The sequence below is a fragment of the Oncorhynchus keta genome, chromosome 22 (assembly GCF_023373465.1).
Source record: "Oncorhynchus keta strain PuntledgeMale-10-30-2019 chromosome 22, Oket_V2, whole genome shotgun sequence".
In the NCBI taxonomy this organism is placed as follows: domain Eukaryota; kingdom Metazoa; phylum Chordata; class Actinopteri; order Salmoniformes; family Salmonidae; genus Oncorhynchus; species Oncorhynchus keta.
The window spans coordinates 55,834,224-55,860,433 of NC_068442.1; the positions used below are offsets into that span (position 1 = coordinate 55,834,224).

The window sequence follows — 26,210 nt, forward strand, 5'->3', positions numbered from 1 at the left end:
GGTAGGATGATGGTTTAACAGAGGACTAGAGGTAGGATGATGGTTTAACAGAGGGCTAGAGGTAGGATGATGGTTTAACAGAGGGCTAGAGGTAGGATGATGGTTTAACAGAGGGCTAGAGGTAGGATGATGGTTTAACAGAGGGCTAGAGGTAGGATGATGGTTTAACAGAGGGTTAGAGGTAGATGATGGTTTAACAGAGGGCTAGAGGTAGGATGATGGTTTAACAGAGGGCTAGAGGTAGGATGATGGTTTAACAGAGGGTTAGAGGTAGGATGATGGTTTAACAGAGGACTAGAGGTAGGATGATGGTTTAACAGAGGGTTAGAGGTAGGATGATGGTTTAACAGAGGGCTAGAGGTAGGATGATGGTTTAACAGAGGACTAGAGGTAGGATGATGGTTTAACAGAGGGCTAGAGGTAGGATGATGGTTTAACAGAGGGCTAGAGGTAGGATGATGGTTTAACAGAGGGTTAGAGGTAGGATGATGGTTTAACAGAGGACTAGAGGTAGGATGATGGTTTAACAGAGGGCTAGAGGTAGGATGATGGTTTAACAGAGGGCTAGAGGTAGGATGATGGTTTAACAGAGGGCTAGAGGTAGGATGATGGTTTAACAGAGGACTAGAGGTAGGATGATGGTTTAACAGAGGGCTAGAGGTAGGATGATGGTTTAACAGAGGGCTAGAGGTAGGATGATGGTTTAACAGAGGGCTAGAGGTAGGATGATGGTTTAACAGAGGGCTAGAGGTAGGATGATGGTTTAACAGAGGGCTAGAGGTAGGATGATGGTTTAACAGAGGGCTAGAGGTAGGATGATGGTTTAACAGAGGGCTAGAGGTAGGATGATGGTTTAACAGAGGGCTAGAGGTAGGATGATGGTTTAACAGAGGGTTAGAGGTAGATGATGGTTTAACAGAGGGCTAGAGGTAGGATGATGGTTTAACAGAGGGCTAGAGGTAGGATGATGGTTTAACAGAGGGCTAGAGGTAGGATGATGGTTTAACAGAGGGTTAGAGGTAGGATGATGGTTTAACAGAGGGCTAGAGGTAGGATGATGGTTTAACAGAGGGCTAGAGGTAGGATGATGGTTTAACAGAGGGTTAGAGGTAGGATGATGGTTTAACAGAGGGCTAGAGGTAGGATGATGGTTTAACAGAGGGCTAGAGGTAGGATGATGGTTTAACAGAGGGCTAGAGGTAGGATGATGGTTTAACAGAGGGCTAGAGGTAGGATGATGGTTTAACAGAGGGCTAGAGGTAGGATGATGGTTTAACAGAGGGCTAGAGGTAGGATGATGGTTTAACAGAGGGCTAGAGGTAGGATGATGGTTTAACACAAGTTACTCACAGGAAAGGATGGAGGTAGGATGATGTGTTCAGGATAGCTGTTTAGCTTCCCCACTGCTATGGCAGCCTTCGCTGGGATTGTTAATATCTGAAAAACACAGAAGAAAAATCTCCTAAGACTGGTCCTAGATCTGTTTGTGCTGTAGCCATGTTCTCTGGTCATGTGGCATAACACATCACCCCAGGAGTTATCAAGAGGGCACAAACAGATCTCAGATCAGGCAACAACAAAACATCACTCATCATGATGGCACATAGTAACAGTACATGCTGTTTTAAAGGACGTATTGCTGTATTGCACAACCAGTGGACAGTAAAGAGTATGAGTTGACTCACACCCCAAAACAGCTGATGACTAAGAAGTAGGCAATGTGGGCTGTAACAGGTATGTTACTAGGGTACATGTCACCTCTGACTACCAGGTATGTTACTAGGGTACATATCACCCCTGACTACCAGGTATGTTACTAGGGTACATATCACCCCTGACTACCAGGTATGTTACTAGGGTACATATCACCCCTGACTACCAGGTATGTTACTAGGGTACATGTCACCTCTGACTACCAGGTATGTTACTAGGGTACATGTCACCTCTGACTACCAGGTATGTTACTAGGGTACATATCACCCCTGACAACCAGGTATGTTACTAGGGTACATATCACCTCTGACTACCAGGTATGTTACTAGGGTACATATCACCTCTGACTACCAGGTATGTTACTAGGGTACATATCACCCCTGACTACCAGGTATGTTACTAGGGTACATATCACCTCTGACTACCAGGTATGTTACTAGGGTACATATCACCCCTGACTACCAGGTATGTTACTAGGGTACATATCACCCCTGACTATCAGGTATGTTACTAGGGTACATATCACCCCTGACTACCAGGTATGTTACTAGGGTACATATCACCTCTGACTACCAGGTATGTTACTAGGGTACATATCACCCCTGACTACCAGGTATGTTACTAGGGTACATATCACCCCTGACTACCAGGTATGTTACTAGGGTACATATCACCTCTGACTACCAGGTATGTTACTAGGGTACATATCACCTCTGACTACCAGGTATGTTACTAGGGTACATGTCACCTCTGACTACCAGGTATGTTACTAGGGTACATATCACCTCTGACTACCAGGTATGTTACTAGGGTACATGCCCCTCTGTATGTCATATATATTCTGGTATTGCCCCTCTGTATGTCATATATATTCTGGTATTGCCCCTCTGTATGTCATATATATTCTGGTATTGCCCCTCTGTATGTCATATATATTCTGGTATTGCCCCTCTGTATGTCATATATATTGTGGTATTGCCCCTCTGTATGTCATATATATTCTGGTATTGCCCCTGTATGTCATATATATTCTGGTATTGCCCCTCTGTATGTCATATATATTCTGGTATTGCCCCTCTGTATGTCATATATATTCTGGTATTGCCCCTCTGTATGTCATATATATTCTGGTATTGCCCCTCTGTATGTCATATATATTCTGGTATTGCCCCTCTGTATGTCATATATATTCTGGTATTGCCCCTCTGTATGTCATATATATTCTGGTATTGCCCCTCTGTATGTCATATATATTCTGGTATTGCCCCTCTGTATGTCATATATATTCTGGTATTGCCCCTCTGTATGTCATATATATTGTGGTATTGCCCCTCTGTATGTCATATATATTCTGGTATTGCCCCTGTATGTCATATATATTCTGGTATTGCCCCTCTGTATGTCATATATATTCTGGTATTGCCCCTCTGTATGTCATATATATTCTGGTATTGCCCCTCTGTATGTCATATATATTCTGGTATTGCCCCTCTGTATGTCATATATATTCTGGTATTGCCCCTCTGTATGTCATATATATTCTGGTATTGCCCCTCTGTATGTCATATATATTCTGGTATTGCCCCTCTGTATGTCATATATATTCTGGTATTGCCCCTCTGTGTCTAAGTGAGTGAATTCAAGTCAGACCATCTATCCTCCACTCTCCATCGAATCGTGGTTACTACACTGTTTCCTTCCTACACTGTGAGCCCTGAGCTACAGAGCTGTCTGTCCTCAGAAGACCCCTTCCAGAGCAAGGGCGAGGAATCAGACCACTAAGCCAAAAGGACACTGACATCGTGAGGACAACCAGAGAGTTGCGCTGGAGAAGTGCGTCATTGAGAAGCCTAAACGACCCACGCTGAGCTTCCCATTTGAGACCTCCCACACGTGATTACATCATTATATTCTGACCCATAAGAGCGGCAGTTTGGGGCAAGGCTAGGGTTAAAATAAGCATAACTGACAAATACAACCAAATGTATATTTCTCTTGTGTACTTTCTCTTTTTCTCTATCTTTTAAATCCCCATTGTGGGTAACACGCGCCATAGTGTGTTGGCCCGTTATACTAAGTTCTAATCAATAGACTATAATGTGTTTTGTCTATGTGTATCTTTTATCATCATTTTAGCTTTTTAGAAAATAAATATTCAACTAAGATTGGTGTGGAACTCATTGGTGAGACCCAGATCCGAACTCATTGGTGGGACCCGGGTCCGAACTCATTGGTGAGACCCGGGTCCGAACTCATTGGTGAGACCCGGGTCCGAACTCATTGGTGAGACCCGGGGGCGAACTCATTGGTGAGACCCGGGGGCGAACTCATTGGTGAGACCCGGGTCCGAACTCATTGGTGAGACCCGGGTCCGAACTCATTGGTGAGACCCGGGTCCGAACTCATTGGTGAGACCCGGGGGCGAACTCATTGGTGAGACCCGGGTCCGAACTCATTGGTGAGACCCGGGGGCGAACTCATTGGTGAGACCCGGGTCCGAACTCATTGGTGAGACCCGGGTCCGAACTCATTGGTGAGACCCGGGTCCGAACTCATTGGTGGGACCCGGGTCCGAACTCATTGGTGAGACCCGGGTCCGAACTCATTGGTGAGACACGGGTCCGAACTCATTGGTGAGACCCGGGTCCGAACTCATTGGTGAGACCCGGGTCCGAACTCATTGGTGAGACCCGGGTTCGAACTCATTGGTGAGACTCGGGTCCGAACTCATTGGTGAGACCCGGGTCCGAACTCATTGGTGAGACTCGGGTCCGAACTCATTGGTGGGACCCTGGTCCGAACTCATTGGTGAGACCCGGGTTCGAACTCATTGGTGAGACTCGGGTCCGAACTCATTGGTGGGACCCTGGTCCGAACTCATTGGTGAGACCCGGGTCTGAACTCATTGGTGAGACCCGGGTCCGAACTCATTGGTGAGACTCGGGTCCGAACTCATTGGTGAGACCCGGGTCCGAACTCATTGGTGAGACTCGGGTCCGAACTCATTGGTGAGACCCGGGTCTGAACTCATTGGTGAGACCCGGGTCTGAACTCATCGGTGAGACTCGGGTCCGAACTCATCGGTGAGACCCGGGTACGAACTCATCGGTGAGACCCGGGTCTGAACTCATTGGTGAGACCCGGGTCTGAACTCATTGGTGAGACCCGGGTCTGAACTCATTGGTGAGACTCGGGTCTGAACTCATTGGTGAGACTCGGGTCTGAACTCATTGGTGAGACCCGGGTCCGAACTCATTGGTGAGACCCGGGTCGGAACTCATTGGTGAGACCCGGGTCTGAACTCATTGGTGAGACCCGGGTCCGAACTCATTGGTGAGACTCGGGTCCGAACTCATTGGTGAGACCCGGGTCTGAACTCATTGGTGAGACCCGGGTCTGAACTCATTGGTGAGACCCGGGTCTGAACTCATTGGTGAGACCCGGGTCCGAACTCATTGGTGAGACTCGGGTTCGAACTCATTGGTGAGACCCGGGTCCGAACTCATTGGTGAGACCCGGGTCCGAACTCATTGGTGAGACCCGGGTCCGAACTCATTGGTGAGACCCGGGTCCGAACTCATTGGTGAGACCCGGGTCCGAACTCATTGGTGAGACCCGGGTCCGAACTCATTGGTGGGACCCGGGTCCGAACTCATTGGTGAGACCCGGGTCCGAACTCATTGGTGAGACCCGGGTGTGAACTCATTGGTGAGACCCGGGTCCGAACTCATTGGTGAGACCCGGGTCTGAACTCATTGGTGAGACCCGGGTCCGAACTCATTGGTGAGACCCGGGTTTGTGCAGATTCCCGGATTATGCGACGTTCAGAACGAGACTGTAGAGGAAACTGATTAATTAGCGACTGTTGTGAAATCGATATTCTGACATTCTTTGAGTAAATTTGGGAAATAGAAACTCAATAAAACTATTTTTTTCCCATGGTGCCCCAGGTTAATGAGTTAATAATTGCTTGATTCATTTTATCACGCAATTATAAACCTTTAATCATTCGATGAGCAACAGTCGTCACATTAACTAATAGAACGTCACGACAGCTAATGGCAAGCAGGGGGGGCATAATGAGACATGAGGAGGGGCCATAATGAGACATGGGGGCATAATGAGACATGAGGGGGGCATAATGAGACATGAGGGGGGCATAATGAGACATGAGGAGGGGAGGGGCCATAATGAGACATGAGGAGGGGGCCATAATGAGACATGAGGGGGGCATAATGAGACATGAGGGGGCATAATGAGACATGAGGGGGGCATAATGATAGACATGAGGAGGGGAGGGGCATAATGAGACATGGAGGGTGGGGGAGGCCATAATGAGACATGAGGGGGGCATAATGAGACATGAGGGGGGCATAATGAGACATGAGGGGGCATAATGAGACATGGGGGGCATAATGAGACATGAGGAGGGAGGGGCATAATGAGACATGAGGAGGGGAGGGGCATAATGAGACATGGAGGGTGGGGAGGCCATAATGAGACATGAGGGGGGCATAATGAGACATGAGGGGGGCATAATGAGACATGAGGAGGGGAGGGGCCATAATGAGACATGAGGAGGGGGGCCATAATGAGACATGAGGGGGGGCATAATGAGACATGAGGGGGGCATAATGAGACATGAGGGGGGCATAATGAGACATGAGGAGGGGAGGGCATAATGAGACATGGAGGGTGGGGAGGCCATAATGAGACATGAGGGGGGCATAATGAGACATGAGGGGGGCATAATGAGACATGAGGGGGGGCATAATGAGACATGAGGGGGGCATAATGAGACATGAGGAGGGGAGGGGCATAATGAGACATGGAGGGTGGGGGAGGCCATAATGAGACATGAGGGGGGCATAATGAGACATGAGGAGGGGAGGGGCATAATGAGACATGGAGGGTGGGGAGGCCATAACGAGACATGAGGAGGGGGGCATAATGAGACATGGGGGGCATAATGAGACATCATGGGGGGGTGGGGGGCATAGTGAGACATGAGGGGGGCATAGTGAGACATGGGGGCATAATGAGACATGAGGGGGCCATAATGAGACATGAGGGGGCATAATGAGACATGAGGGGGGCATAGTGAGACATGGGGGGGGGCATAATGAGGCATCATGGGGGGGGGGCATAGTGAGACATGAGGGGGGCATAATGAGGCATCATGGGGGCTTAGTGAGACATGAGGGGGGCATAATGAGACATGAGGGGGGCATAATGAGGCTTGGGAGGGGGGTCATAATGAGACATCATGGGGGCATAGTGAGACATGAGGGGGCATAGTGAGACATGAGGGGGGCATAATGAGACATGAGGGGGGCATAATGAGGCATCATGGGGGCATAGTGAGACATGGGGGCATAATGAGGCTTGGGAGGGGTTGAGTGCAGGGAACGTGACAGTACTGATAAGGGGAGAAACCGTTGAAGGCTCATATCACTTAGTTCCCTGCTTAGCAAGAATGAGGCTGTTTAGAGACAAGGAGGAGACTCCACCCACCCAGGGGAAGACATGTCAGTGTCTAAGGAGGAGACTCCACCCAGGGGAAGACATGTCAGTGTCTAAGGAGGAGACTCCACCCAGGGGAAGACATGTCAGTGTCTAAGGAGGAGACTCCACCCAGGGGAAGACATGTCAGTGTCTAAGGAGGAGACTCCACCCAGGGGAAGACATGTCAGTGTCTAAGGAGGAGACTCCACCCAGGGGAAGACATGTCAGTGTCTAAGGAGGAGACTCCACCCAGGGGAAGACATGTCAGTGTCTAAGGAGGAGACTCCACCCAGGGGAAGACATGTCAGTGTCTAAGGAGGAGACTCCACCCAGGGGAAGACATGTCAGTGTCTAAGGAGGAGACTCCACCCAGGGGAAGACATGTCAGTGTCTAAGGAGGAGACTCCACCCAGGGGAAGACATGTCAGTGTCTGAGTTACAGCTTTGTCGGCCCTTTGGGAACAATTCAACTTGGTTAAGCTTCTCTAGTGTCCATTAGTTATTTAATCTGAAAATTGGTTATAACTCCAGTTCTGTTTGTTAAATTAAGATTCTAACAACGGCAGTGTTTTACATAGACTATAGACTGAGGACGGGGGGGGGGGACAGGGGACGGGGGGACGGGTAGGACTTTAAAAATGGCAGAGTCTTTTACTAAAAAATGATGACCGGTCAAAATGATCTGGAGAGGACCATGGGCTGGAGAGGACAGGGGACAGGACCATGGGCTGGAGAGGACAGGGGACAGGACCATGGACTGGAGAGGACAGGGGACAGGACCATGGACTGGAGAGGACAGGGGACAGGACCATGGACTGGAGAGGACAGGGTACAAGACCATGGGCTGGAGAGGACAGGGGACAGGACCATGGACTGGAGAGGACAGGGTACAGGACCATGGACTGGAGAGGACAGGGGACAAATTACATGGGCTGGACAGGACAGAGGACAAATTACATGGGCTGGACAAGACCATGGGCTGGAGAGGACAGGGGACAGGACCATGGACTGGAGAGGACAGGGGACAGGACCATGGACTGGAGAGGACAGGGGACAGGACCATGGACTGGAGAGGACAGGGGACAGGACCATGGACTGGAGAGGACAGGGGACAGGACCATGGACTGGAGAGGACAGGGTACAGGACCATGGACTGGAGAGGACAGGGTACAAGACCATGGGCTGGAGAGGACAGGGGACAGGACCATGGACTGGAGAGGACAGGGTACAGGACCATGGACTGGAGAGGACAGGGGACAAATTACATGGGCTGGACAGGACAGAGGACAAATTACATGGGCTGGACAAGACCATGGGCTGGAGAGGACAGGGGACAGGACCATGGGCTGGAGAGGACAGGGGACAAATTACATGGGCTGGACAGGACAGAGGACAAATTACATGGGCTGGAGAGGACAGGGGACAGGACCATGGGCTGGAGAGGACAGGGGACAGGACCATGGGCTGGAGAGGACAGGGGACAGGACCATGGGCTGGAGAGGACAGGGGACAGGACCATGGGCTGGAGAGGACAGGGGACAGGACCATGGGCTGGAGAGGACAGGGGACAGGACCATGGACTGGAGAGGACAGGGGACAAATTACATGGGCTGGACAGGACAGAGGACAAATTACATGGGCTGGACAGGACAGAGGACAAATTACATGGGCTGGACAGGACAGAGGACAAATTACATGGGCTGGACAGAACAGAGGACAAATTACATGGGCTGTACAGGACAGAGGACAAATTACATGGGCTGGACAGGACAGAGGACAAATTACATGGGCTGGACAGGACAGAGGACAAATTACATGGGCTGGACAGGACAGAGGACAAATTACATGGGCTGGACAGGACAGAGGACAAACTGACATGGGCTGGACAGAACAGAGGACAAACTGACATGGGCTGGACAGAACAGAGGACATGTTAGGAAAACAATGAGTGAAAATCTCAATTGCATGTCCTTGATTCCTCGCATCCTCTCTCCTCTCCTTCTCAAACCCCAGGTCTGACCTTCTCATCCAATGGCTTTTGAGGTGGTGAGGAGAGAGGACAAGGAATCAGGGAAATGCAATTGAGATCCTCCCAGAGACAAGATTGTGCAGGGAGGATGATTTGTGTGTGTGAGTGTGTATTTGTTTAGGTGTGTGGGGGAGGGTGTAGATGTGTGGGTGTGTGTAGATGTGTGGGTGTGGGTGTGGGTGTGTGACGTGGGTGTGTGTCGGTATGTGTAGGTGTGTACCTCAAGGTAACCTGTGTTGGCCCTGACAGGAAGGTGTGTTGGTGTGTGTCTTGGTGTGTACCTCAAGGTAACCTGTGTTGGCCCTGACAGGAAGGTGGAACTTGGAGATGTTGGTGTTGATGTGGATGTGGATGGAAGGGCGGACAGGGCGGAACAGGAGAGAGAAGATGTAGCGAGACTCACGAGGAGGGATCAGAACGGGGGCGCTGAGGTTCTGCCCCTGGACAGAGACGAGACAACAGGCTCTTCACAGTACGCCACACCACAGTCAGATGTTTTGCAACAGAAAAAGACAAACTTGTTTCATTCTGGTTTGAAGTCCTAAAATAGAATACGCTTTGTTACTCCATGGACACGGAGGACTTGATCCTAGATCGGCACTGCTGATCCTATGCTACTCAGAGACAGTACATACAGCCCCTGATCCTATGCTACTCAGAGACAGTGCATACAGCCCCTGATCCTATGCTGCTCAGAGACAGTACATACAGCCCCTGATCCTATGCTGCTCAGAGACAGTACATACAGCCCCTGATCCTATGCTGCTCAGAGACAGTACATATAGCCCCTGATCCTATGCTGCTCAGAGACAGTACATACAGCCCCTGATCCTATGCTACTCAGAGACAGTACATACAGCCCCTGATCCTATGCTGCTCAGAGACAGTACATACAGCCCCTGATCCTATGCTACTCAGAGACAGTACATACAGCCCCTGATCCTATGCTACTCAGAGACAGTACATACAGCCCCTGATCCTATGCTGCTCAGAGACAGTACATACAGCCCCTGATCCTATGCTACTCAGAGACAGTACATACAGCCCCTGATCCTATGCTGCTCAGAGACAGTACATACAGCCCCTGATCCTATGCTACTCAGAGACAGTACATACAGCCCCTGATCCTATGCTGCTCAGAGACAGTACATACAGCCCCTGATCCTATGCTACTCAGAGACAGTACATACAGCCCCTGATCCTATGCTGCTCAGAGACAGTACATACAGCCCCTGATCCTATGCTACTCAGAGACAGTACATACAGCCCCTGATCCTATGCTACTCAGAGACAGTACATACAGCCCCTGATCCTATGCTGCTCTCAGAGACAGTACATACAGCCCCTGATCCTATGCTACTCAGAGACAGTACATACAGCCCCTGATCCTATGCTACTCAGAGACAGTACATACAGCCCCTGATCCTATGCTACTCAGAGACAGTACATACAGCCCCTGATCCTATGCTACTCAGAGACAGTACATACAGCCCCTGATCCTATGCTACTCAGAGACAGTACATACAGCCCCTGATCCTATGCTACTCAGAGACAGTACATACAGCCCCTGATCCTATGCTACTCAGAGACAGTACATACAGCCCCTGATCCTATGCTACTCAGAGACAGTACATACAGCCCCTGATCCTATGCTGCTCAGAGACAGTACATACAGCCCCTGATCCTATGCTACTCAGAGACAGTACATACAGTCCCTGATCCTATGCTGCTCAGAGACAGTACATACAGTCCCTGATCCTATGCTACTCAGAGACAGTACATACAGCCCCTGATCCTATGCTACTCAGAGACAGTACATACAGCCCCTGATCCTATGCTACTCAGAGACAGTACATACAGCCCCTGATCCTATGCTACTCAGAGACAGTACATACAGCCCCTGATCCTATGCAGCTCAGAGACAGTACATACAGCCCCTGATCCTATGCTGCTCAGAGACAGTACATACAGCCCCTGATCCTATGCTGCTCAGAGACAGTACATACAGCCCCTGATCCTATGCTACTCAGAGACAGTACATACAGCCCCTGATCCTATGCTACTCAGAGACAGTACATACAGCCCCTGATCCTATGCTGCTCAGAGACAGTACATACAGCCCCTGATCCTATGCTACTCAGAGACAGTACATACAGCCCCTGATCCTATGCTACTCAGAGACAGTACATACAGCCCCTGATCCTATGCTACTCAGAGACAGTACATACAGCCCCTGATCCTATGCTACTCAGAGACAGTACATACAGACCCTGATCCTATGCTACTCAGAGACAGTACATACAGCCCCTGATCCTATGCTACTCAGAGACAGTACATACAGCCCCTGATCCTATGCTACTCAGAGACAGTACATACAGACCCTGATCCTATGCTACTCAGAGACAGTACATACAGCCCCTGATCCTATGCTACTCAGAGACAGTACATACAGCCCCTGATCCTATGCTACTCAGAGACAGTACATACAGCCCCTGATCCTATGCTACCCAGAGACAGTACATACAGCCCCTGATCCTATGCTGCTCTCAGAGACAGTACATACAGCCCCTGATCCTATGCTACTCAGAGACAGTACATACAGCCCCTGATCCTATGCTACTCAGAGACAGTACATACAGCCCCTGATCCTATGCTGCTCTCAGAGACAGTACATACAGCCCCTGATCCTATGCTACTCAGAGACAGTACATACAGCCCCTGATCCTATGCTGCTCAGAGACAGTACATACAGCCCCTGATCCTATGCTACCCAGAGACAGTACATACAGCCCCTGATCCTATGCTGCTCTCAGAGACAGTACATACAGCCCCTGATCCTATGCTACTCAGAGACAGTACATACAGCCCCTGATCCTATGCTGCTCAGAGACAGTACATACAGCCCCTGATCCTATGCTACTCAGAGACAGTACATACAGCCCCTGATCCTATGCTGCTCTCAGAGACAGTAAGAGACAGTACATACAGCCCCTGATCCTATGCTGCTCTCAGAGACAGTAAGAGACAGTACATACAGCCCCTGATCCTATGCTGCTCAGAGACAGTACATACAGCCCCTGATCCTATGCTGCTCAGAGACAGTACATACAGCCCCTGATCCTATGCTGCTCTCAGAGACAGTAAGAGACAGTACATACAGCCCCTGATCCTATGCTACTCAGAGACAGTACATACAGCCCCTGATCCTATGCTACTCAGAGACAGTACATACAGCCCCTGATCCTATGCTACTCAGAGACAGTACATACAGCCCCTGATCCTATGCTACTCAGAGACAGTACATACAGCCCCTGATCCTATGCTACTCAGAGACAGTACATACAGCCCCTGATCCTATGCTACTCAGAGGCAGTACATACAGCCCCTGATCCTATGCTACTCAGAGACAGTACATACAGCCCCTGATCCTATGCTACTCAGAGACAGTACATACAGCCCCTGATCCTATGCTACTCAGAGACAGTACATACAGCCCCTGATCCTATGCTACTCAGAGACAGTACATACAGCCCCTGATCCTATGCTACTCAGAGACAGTACATACAGCCCCTGAACTCACGCTGAACATGGTCTTGGCCTCATCTGGCAGGGTGACGTTGTGTATGCGGACAGCAAAGTGGAAGGCGTTGGTAAGGAAGATGGATCTGTTCACGGGGTCTACTGGACTGTCTCTGATGTGGAACAACGTGGCCGTGTGGTCAAAGCCCAGGTAGCTAGAAGGGGCAGGAGAGAGGGTAGACCGATAGATGTGAAATCACATCAAACCTGATGGGACTAACAAAAAGGGCCAGTTTAGTCTGACTCAGTACAAGCCTAGTCCTGGACTATTTAACTAGAAAGCATCTCCATTGAATGTCCAGGACGAGACATAATCTGCGTCCACAGTGTATTTAAACTGGACTCTACAAGAACATAATTGAACTATGACCTAACCAAGTCAGTGCTGAGTCATGAATGAACCAACACACGTGTATCCTATCATCTAAACACATCATGAATGTTTCAAATCTTGTAAACGGTCAAAAAATAAAAGATGAAATCAAAGTCCTACCCTTGTAGCACCTCTGCTTGGTACGGGACTTCAGACGAGTTTATCTCCTTGACCTTCACTGTTATTTTACCAGAAAACGGAACCGGTCTTTCTGCTTTTGATGCTGGTAACAAACAAAAAACATCACAGAGAAAATAAAAGAACATTATATCCATAGATAAGAGAAGGTCACTTAAGCAGGAGTATTTTAAAGTCGAGGTCGTCACGTGTGGGGTGGCGGGGGTGGGGACTGCAGCTCGACAAAATGTTTTAAAGAATAAACACAAAAGAAAAATATAAAAACACAACATGCAACAATTTCAAACATTTGACTGAATTACAGGAAATATGTCAATTGAAATAAATTCATTGGGCCCTAAACTATTGATTTCACATGACTGGGAATACAGATCTACATCTGTTGGTCACAGATACCTTAGAAAAAGGTTGGGGCGTGGATCATAAAACCAGTCAGTATCTGGTGTGACCACCATTTGTCTCATGTAGCGTGACAGCTTCACATAGAGTTGATCGGGCTGCTGATTGTGTCCTGTGGAATGTTGTCCCACTCCTCTTCAATGGCTGTGTGAAGTTGGTGGATATTGGAGGGAACTGGAACATACTGTCGTACACGTCGATCCAGAGCATCCCAAACATGCTCAATGAGTAACATGTCTGGTGAGGATGCAGGTCATGGAAGAACTGGGACATTTTCAGCTCCCAGGAAATGTGTACAGATCCTTGTGTGACATGGTGCAGTGCATTATCACGCTGAAACATGAGGTGATGGCGGTGGATGAATGGTACAACAATAGGCTTCAGGATCTCCTCACGGTATCTCGGTGCATTATCGTGCTGAAACATGAGGTGATGGTGGTGGATGAATGGTACAACAATGGGCCTCAGGATCTCGTCGTCACGGTATCTCAGTGCATTATCACTCTGAAACATGAGGTGATGGCGGTGGATGAATGGTACAACAATGGGCCTCAGGATCTCGTCGTCACGGTATCTCAGTGCATTATCACGCTGAAACATGAGGTGATGGCGGTGGATGAATGGTACAACAATGGGCCTCAGGATCTCGTCACGGTATCTCTGTGCATTCAAATTGCCATCAATAAAATGCAATTGTGTTTGTTGTCCACAGTTTATGCCTGCCCCATACCATAACCACACACCACCATCGGGCATTCTGTTCACGACGTTGACATCAGCAAACCGCTCGCCCACTTGACACCATACAAATTCTCTAAAATTACATTTACGGTAGAGAAATTAACATTGAATTATCTGGCAACAGCTCTGGTGGACATTCCTGCAGTCAGAATGCCAATAGCACCCTCCCTCAAAACATCTGTGGCATTGTGTTGTGTGACAAAACTGCCCATTTTAGAGTGGCATTTTATTGTCCCCAGCACAAGGTGCACCTGTGTAACGATCAAGCTATTTAATCAGCTTCTTGATATGCCACACCTGTCAGGTAGATGGATTATCTTGGCAGAGGAGAAATGCTCACTAACTGGGATATAAAAAAAACATTTTTGAAAAATAAGGTTTGCATGTATATTTCTGGGACCTTTTCTTTCAGCATGAAACGTGGGACCAACACTTTACATGTTGAGTATATTTTTGTTCAGTATAAGCTTTAAAAAACAAACATTTTCTCTACACCTCCATGGCAAAATGTGCAGAATTGTACAAAATGAACTGCGGCACTTCTGAGTTTTTCTGTGGCCCCGCCCACCCCCCATCAATGTTGCCCATCTCTGGTCGATGTCATGGAGAGAACAGGTGTTCCTAATGTTTTGTACACTCAATACACCCACTGAAGAAACGTGAATACCACTGATTTATAAACAGCTTTTCTTCTAAGACACTGAAAGGTTAAACACCTGCCAACGTAATGTTATTTCTATTAATTGAGTTTTATAAAAGGTTTAGTAATAAAAACGTCATGGTCTTTTGGGTCCGTGGTTAATATTTCAGGTTTCTCAATACAAGTGATTTAACATTTTCAAAGATCACAAGACTTACCATCAAAACTAATACTTGCAACTTTGGTATATCTACTCTCGCCTGCTTTTAGGGTGATTGCTTTGAAATTGATGGTGGCTTCGTTGGATGGCGTCGTCCGTATACTCTGGGGAAAAATCACCAAAATACAAGGTGAACTGGACGTCGGAAAGGAAGAGTCAACAGACAAACAAGAGGAGGAAGTGCCAACCAACTCACCGCGATCCAAACATCTTTCCTTCCCGAATTCAGGAGATGTAAGTTCAATTGTTTCGGCCGATCTTGTGACCGTAACGTACCGAAGTCTAGCATCTCTGTGGAGGAGAATATACCAGGAGCTAGAGGGAAGGGACCAAACAGAAAGAACCTATCAACCTCATGTGGACCAGTCAATCAACAATACCTGAGGTGACCTCCACAGGCAGTATGATAACCTGGTCTAATACCCGAGGTGACCTCCACAGGCAGTATGATAACCTGGTCTAATACCCGAGGTGACCTCCACAGGCAGTATGATAAACTGGTCTAATACCTGAGGTGAGCTCCACATGCAGTATGATAACCTGGTCTAATACCTGAGGTGACCTCCACAGGCAGTATGATAAACTGGTCTAATACCTGAGGTGAGCTCCACAGGCAGTATGATAACCTGGTCTAATACCTGAGGTGACCTCCACAGGCAGTATGATAACCTGGTCTAATACCCGAGGTGACCTCCACAGGCAGTATGATAACCTGGTCTAATACCCGAGGTGACCTCCACAGGCAGTATGATAACCTGGTCTAATACCTGAGGTGACCTCCACAGGCAGTATGATAACCTGGTCTAATACCCGAGGTGACCTCCACAGGCAGTATGATAACCTGGTCTAATACCCGAGGTGACCTCCACAGGCAGTATGATAAACTGGTCTAATACCTGAGGTGAGCTCCACATGCAGTATGATAACCTGGTCTAATACCTGAGGTGACCTCCACAGGCAGTATGATAAACTGGTCTATACCTGGTGAGCTCCACAGGCAGTATGATAACCTGGTCTAATACCTGAGGTGACCTCCACAGGCAGTATGATAACCTGGTCTAATACCCGAGGTGACCTCCACAGGCCGAGGTGACCTCCACAGGCAGTATGATAACCTGGTCTAATACCTGAGGTGACCTCCACAGGCAGTATGATAAACTGGTCTAATACCTGAGGTGAGCTCCACATGCAGTATGATAACCTGGTCTAATACCCGAGGTGACCTCCACAGGCAGTATGATAACCTGGTCTAATACCCGAGGTGACCTCCACAGGCAGTATGATAACCTGGTCTAATACCCGAGGTGACCTCCACAGGCAGTATGATAAACTGGTCTAATACCTGAGGTGACCTCCACAGGCAGTATGATAAACTGGTCTAATACCCGAGGTGACCTCCACAGGCAGTATGATAACCTGGTCTAATACCTGAGGTGAGCTCCACCTCCACATGCAGTATGATAACCTGGTCTAATACCTGAGGTGACCTCCACAGGCAGTATGATAAACTGGTCTAATACCTGAGGTGAGCTCCACATGCAGTATGATAACCTGGTCTAATACCTGAGGTGACCTCCACAGGCAGTATGATAAACTGGTCTAATACCTGAGGTGAGCTCCACATGCAGTATGATAACCTAGTCTAATACCCGAGGTGACCTCCACAGGCAGTATGATAACCTGGTCTAATACCTGAGGTGAGCTCCACAGGCAGTATGATAACCTGGTCTAATACCTGAGGTGACCTCCACAGGCAGTATGATAAACTGGTCTAATACCTGAGGTGAGCTCCACATGCAGTATGATAACCTAGTCTAATACCCGAGGTGACCTCCACAGGCAGTATGATAACCTGGTCTAATACCTGAGGTGAGCTCCACAGGCAGTATGATAACCTGGTCTAATACCTGAGGTGAGCTCCACCTCCACATGCAGTATGATAACCTGGTCTAATACCTGAGGTGACCTCCACAGGCAGTATGATAACCTGGTCTAATACCTGAGGTGACCTCCACAGGCAGTATGATAACCTGGTCTAATATCTGAGGTGACCTCCACCTCCACAGGCAGTATGATAAACTGGTCTAATACCTGAGGTGACCTCCACAGGCAGTATGATAACCTGGTCTAATACCTGAGGTGACCTCCACAGGCAGTATGATAACCTGGTCTAATACCTGAGGTGACCTCCACAGGCAGTATGATAACCTGGTCTGATACCTGAGGTGACCTCCACCTCCACATGCAGTATGATAACCTGGTCTGATATCTGAGGTGTACTCCACCTCCACAGGCAGTATGATAACCTGGTCTAATACCTGAGGTGAGCTCCACCTCCACATGCAGTATGATAACCTGGTCTAATACCTGAGGTGACCTCCACAGGCAGTATGATAACCTGGTCTAATACCTGAGGTGACCTCCACAGGCAGTATGATAACCTGGTCTAATACCTGAGGTGAGCTCCACCTCCACAGGCAGTATGATAACCTGGTCTAATACCTGAGGTGACCTCCACAGGCAGTATGATAACCTGGTCTAATACCTGAGGTGACCTCCACAGGCAGTATGATAACCTGGTCTAATACCTGAGGTGACCTCCACCTCCACAGGCAGTATGATAACCTGGTCTAATACCTGAGGTGACCTCCACAGGCAGTATGATAACCTGGTCTAATACCTGAGGTGACCTCCACCTCCACAGGCAGTATGATAACCTGGTCTAATACCTGAGGTGACCTCCACAGGCAGTATGATAACCTGGTCTAATACCTGAGGTGACCTCCACAGGCAGTATATATGCCATTTAGCAGACGCTTTTATCCAAAGCGACTTACAGTCATGTGTGCATACATTCTAAGTATGGGTGGTCCCGGGGATCGAACCCACTACCCTGGCGTTACAAGCGCCATGCTCTACCAACTGAGCTACAGAAGGACCACTGTATGGCAGTATGATAACCTGGTCTAATACCTGAGGTGACCTCCACAGGCAGTATGATAACCTAGTCTAATACCTGAGGTGACCTCCACAGGCAGTATGATAACTTGGTCTAATACCTGAGGTGAGCTCCACAGGCAGTATGATAACTTGGTCTAATACCTGAGGTGACCTCCACAGGCATTATGATAACCTGGTCTAATACCTGAGGTGACCTCCACAGGCAGTATGATAACCTGGTCTAATACCTGAGGTGACCTCCACAGGCAGTATGATAACCTAGTCTAATACCTGAGGTGACCTCCACAGGCAGTATGATAACCTGGTCTAATACCTGAGGTGACCTCCACAGGCAGTATGATAACCTGGTCTAATACCTGAGGTGACCTCCACAGGCAGTATGATAACCTGGTCTAATACCTGAGGTGACCTCCAGATGCAGTATGATAACCTGGTCTAATACCTGAGGTGACCTCCACAGGCAGTATGATAACCTAGTCTAATACCTGAGGTGACCTCAACAGGCAGTATGGTAACCTGGTCTAATACCTGAGGTGACCTCCACAGGCAGTATGGTAAACTGGTTTTCGTTGGTTTTGATCCTGATGAAGGCTGTGTGGTTGTCTGCATCTCTGGACGAGAAGCTTGCCCTCATCACACCCTTTGTCTCAAACGGAGGGATCTCCTACAACACAGAGAATACAAGATTAATAATACAAGGACACAGAGAATACAAGGACACAGTCAGGACACAGAGATTACAGTCAGGACACAGAGATTACAGTCAGGACACAGAGAATACAAGGACACAGTCAGGACACAGAGATTACAGTCAGGACACAGAGATTACAGTCAGGACACAGAGAATACAAGGACACAGTCAGGACACAGAGATTGCAGTCAGGACACAGAGATTACAGTCAGGACACAGAGAATACAAGGACACAGTCAGGACACAGAGAATACAAGGACAGTCAGGACACAGAGAATACAAGGACACAGTCAGGACACAGAGAATACAAGGACACAGTCAGGGCAAAGAGAATACAAGATTAATAATACAAGGACACAGTCAGGACACAGAGAATACAAGGACAGTCAGGACACAGAGAATACAAGGACACAGTCAGGACACAGAGAATACAAGGACACAGTCAGGGCACAGAGAATACAAGGACACAGAGAATACAAGGACACAGTCAGGACACAGAGATTACAGTCAGGACACAGAGAATACAAGGACACAGTCAGGGCACAGAGAATACAAGATTAATAATACAAGGACACAGTCAGGACACAGAGAATACAAGGACACAGTCAGGACACAGAGAACACAAGGACACAGAGAATACAAGGACACAGTCAGGGCACAGAGAATACAAGATTAATAATACAAGGACACAGTCAGGACACAGAGAATACAAGGACACAGTCAGGACACAGAGAACACAAGGACACAGAGAATACAAGGACACAGTCAGGACACAGAGATTACAGTCAGGACACAGAGAATACAAGGACACAGAGAACACAAGGACACAGAGAATACAAGGACACAGAGAATACAATGACACAGTCAGGACACAGAGAACACAAAGACACACTCAGGACACAGAGAATACAATGACACAGTCAGGATGCATCCCAAATGGCTAGTACATTAATAGTGCACTACTTTTGACCACATTCTCTAGTGCACTATAAAGGAAATGTGGATCAATTTGGGAAGCTGCATCAGAGCGAGGGACCCTAGAGCAGGAACTAGTGGTCAGAGCGAGGGACCCTAGAGCAGGAACTAGTGGTCAGAGTGAGGGACCCTAGAGCAGGAACTAGTGGTCAGAGTGAGGGACCCTAGAGCAGGAACTAGTGGTCAGAGTGAGGGACCCTAGAGCAGGAACTAGTGGTCAGAGTGAGGGACCCTAGAGCAGGAACTAGTGGTCAGAGTGAGGGACCCTAGAGCAGGAACTAGTGGTCAGTGTGAGGGATCCTAGAGCAGGAACTAGTGGTCAGAGTGAGGGACCCTAGAGCAGGAACTAGTGGTCAGAGTGAGGGACCCTAGAGCAGGAACTAGTGGTCAGAGTGAGGGATCCTAGAGCAGGAACTAGTGGTCAGTGTGAGGGACCATAGAGCAGGAACTAGTGGTCAGTGTGAGGGATCCTAGAGCAGGAACTAGTGGTCAGAGTAAGGGACCCTAGAGCAGGAACTAGTGGTCAGAGTGAGGGACCCTAGAGCAGGAACTAGTGATCAGAGTGAGGGACCCTAGAGCAGGAACTAGTGGTCAGAGTGAGGGACCCTAGAGCAGGAACTAGTGGTCAGAGCGAGGGACCCTAGAGCAGGAACTAGTGGTCAGAGTGAGGGACCCTAGAGCAGGAACTAGTGGTCAGAGTGAGGGACCCTAGAGCAGGAACTAGTGGTCAGAGCGAGGGACCCTAGAGCAGGAACTAGTGGTCAGAGCGAGGGACCCTAGAGCAGGAACTAGTGGTCAGAGCGAGGGACCCTAGAGCAGGAACTAGTGGTCAGAGTGAGGGACCCTAGAGCAGGAACTAGTGGTCAGTGTGAGGGACCATAGAGCAGGAACTAGTGGTCAGAGTGAGGGACCCTAGAGCAGGAACTAGTGGTCAGAGGGAGGGACCCTAGAGCAGGAACTAGTGATCAGAGTGAGGGACCCTAGAGCAGGAACTAGTGATCAGAGTGAGGGACCCTAGAGCAGGAACTAGTGGTCAGTGTGAGGGACCATAGAGCAGGAACTAGTGGTCAGAGTGAGGGACCCTAGAGCAGGAACTAGTGGTCAGTGTGAGGGACCCTAGAGCAGGAACTAGTGGTCAGTGTGAGGGACCCTAGAGCAAGAACTAGTGGTCAGTGTGAGGGACCCTAGAGCAGGAACTAGTGGTCAGAGTGAGGGACCCTAGAGCAGGAACTAGTGGTCAGAGCGAGGGACCCTAGAGCAGGAACTAGTGGTCAGTGTGAGGGACCATAGAGCAGGAACTAGTGGTCAGAGTGAGGGACCCTAGAGCAGGAACTAGTGGTCAGAGTGAGGGACCCTAGAGCAGGAACTAGTGGTCAGAGCCAACGACCATAGAGCAGGAACTAGTGGTCAGAGCCAACGACCATAGAGCAGGAACTAGTGGTCAGAGTGAGGGACCCTAGAGCAGGAACTAGTGGTCAGAGCCAACGACCATAGAGCAGGAACTAGTGGTCAGAGTGAGGGACCCTAGAGCAGGAACTAGTGGTCAGAGTGAGGGACCCTAGAGCAGGAACTAGTGGTCAGAGTGAGGGACCCTAGAGCAGGAACTAGTGGTCAGAGCCAACGACCATAGAGCAGGAACTAGTGGTCAGAGCCAACGACCATAGAGCAGGAACTAGTGGTCAGAGTGAGGGACCCTAGAGCAGGAACTAGTGGTCAGAGCCAACGACCATAGAGCAGGAACTAGTGGTCAGAGTGAGGGACCCTAGAGCAGGAACTAGTGGTCAGAGTGAGGGACCCTAGAGCAGGAACTAGTGGTCAGAGGGAGGGACCCTAGAGCAGGAAGTAGTGAAGGATCCCACCCGTAGAGAGAACTGACAGGGTTCTGACTAGACGGAGTACAGCTATGACAGGAATAGATATTATATTATATTATTATAATTATATTATATATTTTTTATAATATTTATTTATTTATTATATTATTATTATTATTATTATTATTATTATTATTATTATTATTATATTATATATATTTTTAAGGACATTTTACTCCAAAATGAATTAAAATAAAACATGTTGACCCATTTAAAATATAATTTCCACCTCCAGAAAAGAGCCCAATAACATATTGGTAAAACTGTAATTAAAGCCTATGCATGGGTTCAGACTAGAGGGAGTACAGCTACGGCAGGAAGTTACTATTTCATAGCAGGATATGGACATGTTAGACCAGGTTAGGAAAGTGGTTACCAAACTGTGGGGCGAGGGGTCGGCAGAGGGAGACTCGGGGTCCCCAAATATTTTTTTTTTTTTTTAAATACACTGAACAAAAACATTCAAAGATTTTACTGAGTTACAGTTTATATCAGGAAATCAATCAATTGAAAAGCATTCATTGGGCCCTAATCTATGGATTTCACATGACTGGGAATACAGATATGCATCTGTTGGTCACAGATAACTTAGAAAAAGGTTGGGGCGTGGATCAGAAAACCAGTCAGTATCTGGTGTGACCACCATTTGTCTCATGTAGCGTGACAGCTTCACATAGAGTTGATCGGGCTGCTGATTGTGTCCTGTGGAATGTTGTCCCACTCCTCTTCAATGGCTGTGTGAAGTTGGTGGATATTGGAGGGAACTGGAACACGCTGTCGTACATGTTGATCCAGAGCATCCCAAACATGCTCAATGGGTGACATGTCTGGTGAGTGTGCAGGTCATGGAAGAACTGGGACATTTTCAGCTTCTAGGAATTGTGTACAGATCCTTGCAGCATTGGGCTGTGCATTATCATATTATAAAACTATGAAATAACACAAATGGAATCACAACCAAAAAATGTGTTGAACAAATCAAAATATATTTGAGATTTGCCTTGATGACAGCTTTGCCATCAGAGTGAAAAAGCTCCTGGGTTAGGAGACGCAGGTTAAGGTTTGAAAAAGTGTACAGGTCAGCTAAAATGCTCTGCTAACCTAGAGATTCCCAAAGCACGTTTAGTTGTTTTGACCTCGCACTACACAGCTGATTCAAATAACATTTACATTACATTTAAGTTATAACCAATTCATCAAGTTTTGCATCAGTTGTGTAGTGCTACGGTCAAAAAAAAAAACATTCACCCAGGGGGGCCCCAGGACCGAGTTAGGGAAACCATGTCTAATCTGCTACGAAAATACACTCCGGGTCGACGCTGTTCTCCTCCTAGTCACAACCAACCCATTGGACAGGTTTGAATTTGACATCATAAGAGATGGAATAGACAAACTAATTTTGACATTCTGAATTGATATGAAAAAGAGGCAGAAACATGAAACTAACCCAGAATGTTCTAGTGCCTCCTTGTTGGCCTGAAGGCAGGTCCAGATGGTGGTGATCTCCACTGGAGAACATCTCCACAACCTGCAGGTTAGAAACATCATGGTGGATTAAAAATGGTGGATTAAAAATGGTGGATTAAAAATGGTGGATTAAAAATGGTGGATTAAAAATGGTGGATTAAAAATGGTGGATCAAAAATGGTGGATTAAAAATGGTGGATTAAAAATGGTGGATTAAAAATGTTGGATTAAAAATGTTGGATCAAAAATGTTGGATTAAAACAATTCCACAGATTTGCTAATAAAAGGCTGTACATGTTTTTGTCCCTCATTAGAACAGACTGGTATTACTTCATGTAATTTACTGTTGTTTACACTGTTCCAAAACAGGCAGAAAAATTACATTATAATCTAGCAGAACCTGTTGATCACATAATATTCACAAAGCTCTATACCCTCATTTTTCTTGATCTCATTATTGTTACAATTATTCTGATCATGGTTGTAATAAGTAAATGTCGTTATCATTAGTAGTCTTTGTATAGTATCCTTGTATAGAAGCACCATGGAGCTGTAGGCCTAAGAGCACATCCTGTTCAGTCTTAATACCCTAGAAAATAAAAGAGAGCCGTTTCGACAACCAAGCCGTCCTCATCAGGGTATCGGTTGGCTCTCTTTTATTTTCACGTTTCTACTTCAGCACCTCGTCTTAATAGGTCTGCGTTTCTTTTTCTTCTAGATCAGTCTTAATACCCTAACCTAATATATTTTAATATATAGGCTACTGGATCAATCAATCAATCATTCACGCCATCACACAAGACATTTATGCTTTGAAATGCAATCAATAATTTTAGTTTTTAAAATGAAATAAAGGGGATCTTATGAATGGCTTTAGGTCCGAATGGAGACGCTTTACATGTTTTAAGTAAAGAGAGCTGGAGGGAATGTTTTTGGCCATCGCTCATCCATATATTTATATGTACATATTCTTATTCCATCCCTTTAGTTTTGTGTGTATTAGGTAGTTGTTGGGGAATTGTTAGATTACTTGTTAGATGTTACTGCACTGTTGGAACAAGAAGCACAAGCATTTCACTACACTCGCATTAACATCTGCTAACCATGTGTACGTGACCAATAACATCTGCTAACCATGTGTATGTGGACCAATAACATCTGCTAACCATGTGTACGTGACCAATAACATCTGCTAACCATGTGTACGTGACCAATAACATCTGCTAACCATGTGTACGTGACCAATAACATCTGCTAACCATGTGTATGTGACCAATAACATCTGCTAACCATGTGTACGTGACCAATAACATCTGCTAACCATGTGTATGTGACCAATAACATCTGCTAACCATGTGTACGTGACCAATAACATCTGCTAACCATGTGTACGTGACCAATAACATCTGCTAACCATGTGTATGTGACCAATAACATCTGCTAACCATGTGTACGTGACCAATAACATCTGCTAACCATGTGTACGTGACCAATAACATCTGCTAACCATGTGTACGTGACCAATAACATCTACTAACCGTACGTGACCAATAACATCTGCTAACCATGTGTACGTGACCAATAACATCTGCTAACCATGTGTACGTGACCAATAACATCTGCTAACCATGTGTACGTGACCAATAACATCTGCTAACCATGTGTATGTGACCAATAACATCTGCTAACCATGTGTACGTGACCAATAACATCTGCTAACCATGTGTATGTGACCATTAACATCTGCTAACCATGTGTACGTGACCAATAACATCTGCTAACCATGTGTACGTGACCAATAACATCTGCTAACCATGTGTATGTGACCATTAACATCTGCTAACCATGTGTACGTGACCAATAACATCTGCTAACCATGTGTATGTGACCAATAACATCTGCTAACCATGTGTATGTGACCAATAACATCTGCTAACCATGTGTATGTGACCAATAACATCTGCTAACCATGTGTACGTGACCAATAACATCTGCTAACCATGTGTACGTGACCAATAACATCTGCTAACCATGTGTACGTGACCAATAACATCTGCTAACCATGTGTACGTGACCATTAACATCTGCTAACCATGTGTACGTGACCAATAACATCTGCTAACCATGTGTACGTGACCAATAACATCTGCTAACCATGTGTACGTGACCATTAACATCTGCTAACCATGTGTACGTGACCATTAACATCTGCTAACCATGTGTACGTGACCAATAACATCTGCTAACCATGTGTACGTGACCAATAACATCTGCTAACCATGTGTACGTGACCAATAACATCTGCTAACCATGTGTACGTGACCAATACAATTTGATTTGAGGCCGGGTGGGCGTACTGCCAAATTCTAAAGAAAATGTTGGAGGAGGCTTCTGGTAAAATTATCTTGCAACAGCTCTGAAGTCAGCATCTCCATTGCACGCTCCCTCAAAACATCTGTGGTATTGTGTTGTGTTACAATACTGCACATTTTAGAGTGGGCTTTTATTGTCCCCAGCACAAGGTGACCTGCTGTTTAATCAGCTTCTTGATATGCCACATCTGTCAGGTGGATTGTCTTGGCAAATTCTCACTAATAGGGATGTTAACAAATTTATGAGCACAATTTAAAAGAAATAAGCTTTTTGGGCATATGGAACATTTCAGAGATCTTTAATTTCAGCTCATGAAACATGAGACCAAAACACTTTACATGTTGTGTTTATATTTTTGTTTAGAACAATATCAATATTCATACAATATTTGGAGTACATGTAAGATAAGAACATACTATTACATCACCTCTCCAAACAACTGGGTTTCAGTGAGAGGATTAACTGGTGTCTCTAAGTGACCCCACACCTCTCCAAACTGTGGGTTTGAGTGAGAGGATTAACTGGTGTCTCT

At 47.1% G+C, this 26,210-nt stretch overlaps 1 protein-coding gene and 1 long non-coding RNA gene across 2 annotated transcripts in view; both read right to left on the bottom strand.

Moving 5' to 3' along the window:
• tmem131 (transmembrane protein 131) overlaps window positions 1–26,210 on the bottom strand; it is a 142,291-nt gene that overhangs the window by 47,045 nt on the left and 69,036 nt on the right. Inside the window, exons 7-14 of the mRNA XM_052475677.1 lie at window positions 23,286–23,366; window positions 18,827–18,962; window positions 15,534–15,652; window positions 15,336–15,441; window positions 13,320–13,422; window positions 12,828–12,981; window positions 9,529–9,687; window positions 1,351–1,437 (exon numbers count right to left, since the gene is read on the bottom strand). Of these exons, the coding sequence (XP_052331637.1) occupies window positions 1,351–1,437; window positions 9,529–9,687; window positions 12,828–12,981; window positions 13,320–13,422; window positions 15,336–15,441; window positions 15,534–15,652; window positions 18,827–18,962; window positions 23,286–23,366 (945 nt within the window). The remainder of the gene's footprint in view (window positions 1–1,350; window positions 1,438–9,528; window positions 9,688–12,827; window positions 12,982–13,319; window positions 13,423–15,335; window positions 15,442–15,533; window positions 15,653–18,826; window positions 18,963–23,285; window positions 23,367–26,210) is intronic.
• Window positions 26,083–26,210, bottom strand: part of LOC127910769 (uncharacterized) — an 8,450-nt gene continuing 8,322 nt past the window's right edge. The window contains exon 3 of the long non-coding RNA XR_008076147.1: window positions 26,083–26,165. This is a non-coding gene — a long non-coding RNA (uncharacterized LOC127910769). The remainder of the gene's footprint in view (window positions 26,166–26,210) is intronic.